Raw genomic sequence first — 10,142 nt, forward strand, 5'->3', positions numbered from 1 at the left:
CACTTTTCACTAAACAAAAAAAATCCAATTTCCTATTTTTCCAAACCATTTCTTTGCCACTTCATCGATACAAAAACGTTTCAGCAAAAACACAAAATCTGAAATTATTTGGTCTGCGCCACCTGATAAGCTGGTGTGCTGAATCGACTTTCATTACACATGTGGATACTTCAGACTTACATTCTAATGCCTTCAGTTAGTAAGTTGAAAAATGAAATGATTTTTTGCTGCAACTTCAATGCTTAAGCTGCCCCAAGCAGCAGCACTTAAAGCACCAAAATGCATTTAAAGCTTCGCCTTCCCTCCTAGGTGGCCGAATCGAAATCAGCTTCTGCGATACTCTTCATGTCGCCGCTGCTGTGAGTTACACGGTTTTTATTTATGTATAAACATGTATATGTAAGTGCATGTATGTGTATTGAAAGTATGAATGTGTGTGTGCGCAATGCGTAATTTCCGCCTTTACAAGCAGGTTTACTTGCACGAACTGAATGTAATCGAAATGATGAAGTCGGTGATTTGGTTGTGGCTGATGGTTCGTGCGTTACGATTTCACATGAATACTATATATACATACTATACAATCATATACATATATGAGTGTGTGGCTGCATGAGCACTGTATTATGGCAAGTGTGGTATATTTTCTCTTTATTTCGCTTTTGTGAGATTCTTTTTTTCGCATTTATGCAACACTTCTATCAACGCGATTTGACACACTCAACTGCAGCAACAACTATAACAACATCAATATTCGACATGCTATCAGCGTGATGGCAAACCGCATGAGCTTCACTAAGGGAGCACTCTGTGTGTGCACGCATACATGTATATATATGTGTGTGTGTGTATCTTTATGACCGTAAGACGCCATATAGCAAGCAACACAACTGCGACGCACTCTCATATAAAGTGCAATAACAATAAAATGTACAGAAATAACGGAGCTATATAAAAGCTGAAAGTTAACGGCATAAAGCCGAATGCGAGCGATTGCCCAGAGCAGTCGTATGCTGCAAGAGGAGTAAAACACACACACACGTACGTATGGTGTGTCATACGAGTAAATGTATGTTGCCGCACGTTGCACGCTTGTTGCGTCGCATAAAAATGTTGCAAGTATGAGTAAGTGCCGCGTCGGGGAGTTGGCGCTGACAGTTCCGTAGAAGTAAAAGCAAAGTGTAAGCAAATCTAAAGCAATAGCGCCGCACATAATAAAACGATATAAAAATGAAATAAACTCAAAACATAATGGCGACGTCGAGTGAAAATCAAATAATAAAAACTACATACATATGTATATCTCTCATGCCATATTACACATACACGCACTCATGTATCCATAAATACATGCTCATATATGTATATGTGTTGGTTTGTGAGTGTTCTAGTGTACTCTTATGGGCTCAGGGGTCAAGGCGGCACTTAGCAGATCGCATGTCAGCGCTGAGCAGTGATTCTCGGCAAGCGGCACTTTTGCGTGTTTTTCAGTGATTTCTCGCAGCTTTAGCACCTTTCGCTTTAATTACTACAGCATGCCTTTGAAATGGCTTCTAATGGCACTGCGTAATTTTGCAAATTTTCAGTTTGGCTTTTTTGCTGTTTATGCATTTTTATTTCTCATTTGCTAAAGCTTTTTATGTGTTGTCTGCTTTTAGTTGTAAATTTGTGACATTTATTAAGACCACAGAAACATTCTGCTAATTATTTTATTACTTATATTTGAAGAAGTCAATTTGTTTTGACATATTAGGTGTGCAATAATAAAAAATTAATTTTGAAGAAGCGATCACATGACGTTTTACACTTAGTACGGAAGTTAGTCAAATGATTTGCTATAAAAGTGGAATGAGATAGTGCTATGTAACTCACAACTAACAGCGCTAAAAATATATAGGATAAATAATTTGCTATAATTGTTTAGTCTGAAAGTTTTGAGACAGAAAAATTTGCTATAATTATTTAGTTTGAAAATTTTAAAACACAAAAAAATTTGCTATAATTATTTGCTAACAAAACATTGCTATTATTATGAATGCCATAGTAATTTTAGAATTAAATATTTAGCCATAAAAATATTATGGCATGAATATTTTGCTACAAAACATAATAAAGTACATGTTTTGCTGTAATATTGGCTATGAAAATAGCGTAGAATAAATGTTTCATTTGAAGAATTTGCTATAAAAATTATGGCATAAGTATTTGGCTTTAAAAATATGATTGAATAAATCCCTTGCTATAAAACATTGTGGAGTAAATATTTTTCAATAATTATTATCTATAAAAACTGTATGGAGTAAACGTTTTTCTATAATCATTTGCTATAGAAACTTGATGGAGTTTGCTATAAAAACTTTATGCTATAAAAATTTGCTATGGAAACATTATGGAATATTTTTAATGCTATAATTATTTTCTTTAAAAGGTTTATGGAACAAACATTTTGCTATAATTATTTGCCATAAAACGTATGTGAATTTTCGTCTTATATGCTTCATTCTCATATCAAAACAAGTTGGCTTCTTGAACTTACCATACATGTTTTAAACACTACACTAACTGCACCACTTATTTTATACAATATATAAAAATAAACATATGTATATGTATTTAAAATACTAATAATTCAACTCTTTTTTCAACTCACTTTAATTCGCGCTTTCGCTTTGTTCTACTCTACCTCTGCACCACACCACCATACACGCACAATTTAATTTTCTAATCCCGATATATACACCACATTCCTTTCCACGAACTCCACGCTTGCCACCAATGTATGACCACACTCAACAACAAAAAAAAACTCAAATATTTGCAACTGTGGTGTGTTTTCTTTTATTGCAACGCCAGTCTACATTACAGACCCCGACTTGATTTTGCCACGCGGCGAAATGGAATTCACGACGATGGATCCAATGCTAAAGTAAACAACTAGCCGCCGCAGTGAAGTTAAAAACTCAACAACAACAACAAAAACAATGTGAAACAATGCATTTTAAGGAATTTCAGTTTGGTATGTTCTAAGATTGCAGCTCGAATTTTTTTATAAAACAAATCTAGCGTAAAGTTATTATAGTTAAAATATTTAAATTTAAGTTTTAGTCCAATTAAGAGAGCATAGTTAGCATAAGTTGAGAGTATTATAAAGAAACAAAAATTAAAACAAAAATACAAAAATAGTGTCTATAAAATTTGTAAATATTTAGCATATGAGTACACACAAAGAAAACAAGTAACTCTAGAAGTCATTATCGCTCAAATCATATTTCGAAGTTAAAGCAAGCTTGAAATTCGGCAAACAGAGTAAATTGAAAAGAGCAAAATATGACAACAGCTCTCTTTGCTAAATTTATATTCGGTTTCTAAAGTTGGACGCTCACTCAATTATACTCTGGTCGCCACGTGTGCACAGCCTAAGTTTGCTTATTGCTTAAGTTGTTTTAACGATAATGATTTTCGGGATTATGTTGCTAATGAATTTAAGAAAATATAAATAATATATGAGCATCACACAGCCATACACACATTCTGGGTATGTTTAGGTTTATTTTTGATAATTATATAACACAATACAACAGGCAATTGGTAACAGAGTGCGGCATGCTGGCTATTAATGGAGTTTTTAAGGAAATAAAGTATAGCCCGAAATTCTACCGAAGTTTGTGGAAATTCACTTAGAAAGTCAAATAAACTTTAAGATTTTTTTTCAAATGTATGAAGGCGAAAAATAGTGAAGAGATTTGAAGGCGCACCTCAAATGCTCTGCCTGAAGCATTGGGATATACTAATTGGTACATATTCAGCTCACACTCAATATTATTAAACTGTGGGCCACATTTAGAAGAGATTTTTTTTACATTGAAATTACAGTGAGAAATTTAATGTATTTAATAGTGCTTTCGCACAGTCAAAATAATTTAGTATGTACATTAAACTTAAAATGAAGAAACAAGTCAGCTGTCACGTTTGCTTGTGTTCTCGTTTTGTATTTTTTCTAATTACTAAAACTCATCAGCTGATTGCTATTTTATCAAATGCACACATGCAAGTTTACGGCCTGGACAAGAACCCGTAAAGTTACAGACAGTTAAATTTATAGCATGGACAACAACCCACAGAGTTGCATTCGAGTTTTGACTTGATTTCAATTCGATTAAGATTTGATGTTGTAAAATTAGGTTTTTATTTTGTATGGTAAATCGATTTTAGCGCTTTCAATGAGCAAAAGCCAATAAAAATTAACTCATGTGGGAAAGGGCTATAAACTTTGGCATACCAAATTTGAGTAGGAGCCATGCTGGAAAGCTTTCCATTGTATACTCTATATGTTCAATTAGTTAATATACATAAGTATAAATGGTATTACTCTCTCACGAAATTACAAGATGCAATGTACATTCTGTACAAGAAACCCATAAGTATTGGAGCAATCTTAAAATCTTATTAAACTGTTATCTTCGACTTCTGGTCAATAAGCTGCTATAATGGCGGTTATCTTTATAACAAAATTTGAAATTCAATAATTTTTCTTTCAAAAACAATCTTATGAGTTTTACACATTATTAATTAGGCGTATAGATTATTAAGCAAGTAAGTTGTTTGAGTTAAGTAGTGGTTAGGACTAATAACTACGGTAGGTCATGGTTTGATATTCGAAAAATATTTCCCTGCACTTTCTGGGTATTTTTGCTAATAACTTTTTATGCATGTTGGGGTAAAGGTTAGGTGGACCCACCTCAAAAAAAATTGCAGTACAATTAATACCAATTTTTCTAATCTTCAGCAAAGTAATATTAGCTGTTTTAAAAAATAATTTTCATTGGCGGTTAAGTGGTAGTACACAAAGTATACCGGCATGAAATGAGCGTTTTGTTGCAAAAATGGAACACTATTTTTGAATGGGAAAGTAAAAATTTATTCAAAGCATTCACCATTACTTTTTACACATTTTTAACAATTTGTGGATACCAGTTCGTCTTTGCAACAAACCAATCACACACAAAATTTTCCACTTCTGCGTGTTCCATCGATAAAAACAAATGATAATGGGAAGGGGCCAAGTCTGATGAATACGTCGGGTTGCAGCTCTAAGCCAAATACTTTGATTGTATCCTGAACCAATTTTGCTTTGTGTGCATTGTCGAGGTACAAAATTACTTTGTCGTGTCTTTTGACGCATTCTGATCGTTTTTCGATCAATGCATGGTTCATGGTTTTGATCGTTTGATGTCTGTAGCCATAACTATTAACAGTTTCAGCAGGTTTTAGAAGCTCATGATATTACAAACAAAAAATGTAATTTTAAGTTCATTTTTGTTTCAATACGATTTTATTAACAAGTAATGTTTAAGCTTAATTACGTAGTTGTTATTATAAGTACTAATTAGTTATTCCTATATTTCTACATAAGATCAGTGCCATAAATTTTAATTTTACTTCTATTATGATAGCTTAGAAAAAAACAGCTCAAGCCAGATTTAAAGTTAACATCGAGCGAATAGAAAGCGGCCGCACTCTGTTTGTAATATTAATTGCCAACTGTAAATGATTTTAAGCGAATAACCGCAGTTCCCACTAGACAACCAAGTACTTACACGTGTCTGCCAAAATTGCATTAACCAAACTACTTTTAAACTTACAAATCTTAAACTTGATTTGCTATAGGAATAAGCCTCTTAAGCGATAGTGCGCCCACAATACAACTACAACTACAAATAACGTTAGTTTCCAAAGCTAACTATGAAAAAAATGTACATAAAGCGCGTTTACAAACGAAAAAATCATACACACATGCATATGTATATATTCTACTTCATCATAACCCAAACCGAAATGTTAAAAAGTAAAGTTAGCACTGTAAAAACAACAACAAAAAATAAAAACGAAAATCAAATGAATAAATTCACTGATCAAACAGACAAAGAGAGTAATCAAAATCATTTGTAAATTACTTCATTTTATAGCGATTAGACAAATATATCTAGAGCATATATACATATAAATACATATAAACATAGATACATACATATACATATGTATAAGTTAAGTTTGGTTAAGTTTGACTAGTGTAGCTGATGGAAATCAAAAGGAATTTAATTTAAGTTTAACAAGGTAAATGCAAATGTCTAATAAAGAGCAAAATAAACAGAGAAAATGGAGAGAAAACATTAAAAAGAAATAAACCAAATACAAAAGAAAACAAAATATAAAAAAAAAAACAAAAACAAAAAAAATGAAATAAGACTTAAAAAATATATTTAAAATTGTATGTAAAATAATAAAGTTCGAAAATAAATGCAATTGCAACAACAACAAAAACAACAGTGTTAGTGGCATTTAGTGTTTAATTCAATGTATGCTAACTAATGGACATAGACATACATATACACATACATAACTTCGTATACTCAAACACACACACACACCTACGCATGCAAGCAAAGCTGCAGTTTAAACAATAAAAACAAACCGTTGGAAACTCACACATTTTTGCTAACTGTAATTTCTTCTCTTCAAAAGTAAACAGCATTCAATTAAAAATAATAATAAACACTGAAGCATATGAAAACAACAGCAAAAACAAACAAACGACATTCTTGTATAAAGTTTAAAGAAAATTAGCAAATAGTAAAACAACAACAAAAAGCTGCACTGAAGCGCAGCTGTCGCCAAAAGCTGCTAAAAAAACTTTAAGATTTAGTTAAAAAGTCTTTAAAAAAAATTAAAAAAATTTAAAATAAAAAAAAATTAAATTAAAAATTTAAAAATATATAAAATTAAAAAATAAAAATAAAATAAATTAAAATAAAAAATAAAAAAATAGAAATTAAAAAAATAAAATAATAATAATTAAAAATAAAAATAAAAGAATATAAAAATTTAAATAGCTAAAAATAAAAACTATTATAAAAAAAAACAAAATATTCAAAATTATAAAAAAATATTATATATATGTTTATACTGCAGCTGTTGAGAAACGAGTAAATAAAAAAAAAATTTAAAAAATGTAAATTAAGTTAAATGCATTGAGAATACACTGGAAAAAAATAATGTAAATGTATAAATGTTATTAATAAATGATACGATTGAATTTACAGCCAAGGCAATGCAATAGCTACATATAAAGGCATAAACAAATACACAAATACATACATATACATACATTCACGCATACACACAGAGAAATAGGATGCAAAAACAAGTGTACTGAAAAAAATAACACAAAAAATTAATTAAAAAAATAAAAAAAAATATTGAACAAATTTAAAAAATTGCAAAAAACATGCATAGCGGTAAACCAAAACTCAACAACAGCAAAGTGACCAACAGATGCAACAAAAACGAAAAAAAAAAAACATTTAATTACAACAATAAACTCAGCAGGAACTCTGCATGCCAGCATTCCTTATAACTTCTTCATTCCGATTTCGAACAATGCAAAATCGCAGGCACACAAATAACGGTTATCGCTGAATTTTGCATTCTGCGCATTTTTCGCATTTTTCCAGCCTCAATAACACACATATTTAAATAGCGCATACCATGCAAAAATAATGCAATAACGCATTGGCATTTTTTAGTGCTGCCAGATTGCTGCGTTTATTATTCCAATTTCAATTTGCGCGTGCACACAAAGCTAACTGTAACACATACTCGTAACTCGCATATTTGCGCTGACTACAAGCGGTTTTATTTATTGTTCTTAATTTTTATTGTAATGCGCTCAATACGCACACACGCACACAAACACATACAGGCGAACAGTAATTTTTTGTTACCGCATTCAGTTGGTCATTAGTTGTGTAATTAAAAGTGCATCATTACTAATGAGTGTGTTATAAATAATTACCGAAATCGCAATTAAAAACTCACAACAAAACTGCACACACACACACACATACCCACAGCAATGCATGTACGGGCATATCTGAGCGTTTGCAGCGGAAAAAGTAAATAGTAATGGAGGCCAGTAAATATTAGTCGTACGTAATGGCGAAACTTATAATTAATAAAACATCATGGAAAATTATGCACATTTCATGAGCAGCGTGTGTTGCATGCGCTTGTTGCACAGTCAGGCGCACGCTTTCACACACACACACACACAAACATACATGTTTACAAGCATATAAAAATATAGACTTTCGATAATGCATAGTACATTTACCAATATTCACACACTCACCATCACTCAACAACAACACACACACACATAACGGCAGCAACTCATATGTATGTATTTGTAAGCGCATATACTAATTGAGCATTCATTCATACAACCAAATAATAATAGTAATAAAAGTATAATGAAATTAAATTAACGAAGACTAAAAGTATTTGCGAGAACAAGAAAAAAACAACAAAAAGCAAAACAAAACAAAAGCAAAAACAAATAAATACAAAAATAATTATAATTATGAAACGAATTAAATTTGGATTTTTCATTTTTACCTGTAAAGTCGTACATAACCTCCAAAGGCACGCCATTAGCAGGCAATTTGGTAAAGTCGGAAAAAGCGGTAAGTACGAGTATGTAATACATTTTTATAAGTCATAAAAAAATTATGAGTGAAAGCATATTTTACTTAACAAAATTTGATGAAGTGTGAAAAATTGGTCTCTGGCTTTTTTGGCAATGTAAATATTTGTAGAAAACTATGGAAATAAATTACCTAATTTAATTGAAACTCTAAGCTATAATCTTGATCTTGAGAACCCAAATTTATATTTAACTATAATTTATTCAAATATAACTATGAGTAAAATACAGTAAAACTTTATACATAATTTTAAAATTCTTTATTTATTCTTCCAAATCTATATCTTTCACTTCAAAGTCATCCCTCTTGGTCCCAATAAACCTATGGCAATGTTTTTCCCATCCTCGAAACAGTTGCTGAAGACGATTTCCGCAATAGCTTTAAGGAAGAGCTTGCTTTAGAAACTTCAAAAAATCAATTTTTTTTATGATTATTTTGGGAGAGAAAGAAATAAGTGATTAAAGCGAAATTTCTGAAGTTTATAGTAATATATTTAAACATCATCCGAAAATTTTTTGGATACGAAATCTTTGATATTCTGCCTGTAAGCAATTGCCCGATGCATCTCGCATGTGCAAAACTTTAAAAATAACTTTGAGCCTGAACACGGTTCGTCGTCAACGCGTTCTCGATCCTCTTTGAATAATTTGTACCATTCCAAAACACTTGCTCGCAACAAAAGATTATCATCAAAGGCCTTTATTAACATTCTGAATATTTCAGCAGCAGAAATTTTTATGTGAGATTTGGCATAGATGTCACTGACAGTCACACTGACCTATAAAAAGGTATTTCGACGAATAAGTTTTACAGCGAATTTAAAAAAAAAAAGTCTTACTATTTTTTGCCAACCTTTTTTGGACAAATTTCGTTGTCTTCAAGAAAAACAGCAAGATGTTTGAAATATGGTTTGAATGCGCAGTCAAAACAAACAAACACGCTTTTTTTCTAAATAATAATTCAAGTTCAATGAAGCGTTCAAGTTGGGCGATTTAACTAAATGTTGATGCCGCATCTGTCCGTGGCCTCTTGTAAAAGGAGACCTCTGTCGCTTCAAAGAACGTTTACGTCCATCCACGCTCATTTTAGTTATTTACAGCTTCCCCACTTATGGTTCCATGGGTATATTATTAATGAGGCCAAAGCAAGAATAGTCTCCCGCCATTTCTGCTAAGTGTCCCCCCTTCAACCAAATGCCAATACGTACTCCATATTGGTCACGAGTCAATGGCCCATAGGTGTGCTACAAAGCCGTGAAGATGGCAAGTCATTTAGTGTTACCCATGATGCACTGCGCTGAGGCGAACCTACCATGCATTCCAATGATCTATTGAGTATTCGCCCAAGCTCGTCAATAATCTGGGGACTGCTGGCTTGAAATTTTCATTTGCCATCAACTTTGCGGAGTCAAATCTAAAGCTGTAGATGACACGCTTATCTGATCTACCTTGATTATGCGTGATCTGCCGACTATTTGAGCGTGTTTTAATTGCATATATATTCAAATTGAAATACTTCGAAATGCGCCAAAGTTATAAAACTAAATTCGAGATGAATATATGACTGTTAAGGATTCTGAGCATTATCTGATTAACCACA

The 10,142-nt window shown here is 31.9% G+C and overlaps 1 protein-coding gene across 4 annotated transcripts in view; it reads left to right on the plus strand.

Moving 5' to 3' along the window:
* The window catches only part of LOC105227625 (neural cell adhesion molecule 1), a 291,474-nt gene extending 285,248 nt beyond the window's left edge, over nt 1-6,226 (plus strand). For 3 of the 4 annotated variants that reach the window (XM_049448693.1, XM_049448692.1, XM_049448695.1), the window contains one exon: nt 2,866-6,226. Coding sequence is in view for 2 of the 4 variants with exons in the window: in XM_049448695.1 (XP_049304652.1) it covers nt 2,866-2,930 (65 nt within the window). In the remaining 2 variants the exon portion in view is untranslated. Of the gene's footprint in view, nt 1-2,853 lie in introns of all 4 variants that reach the window. The other variant, XM_049448694.1, reaches the window with a different exon arrangement.
* Nucleotides 6,227-10,142: the final 3,916 nt, after the last annotated feature.

The sequence above is a fragment of the Bactrocera dorsalis genome, chromosome 2 (assembly GCF_023373825.1).
Source record: "Bactrocera dorsalis isolate Fly_Bdor chromosome 2, ASM2337382v1, whole genome shotgun sequence".
In the NCBI taxonomy this organism is placed as follows: domain Eukaryota; kingdom Metazoa; phylum Arthropoda; class Insecta; order Diptera; family Tephritidae; genus Bactrocera; species Bactrocera dorsalis.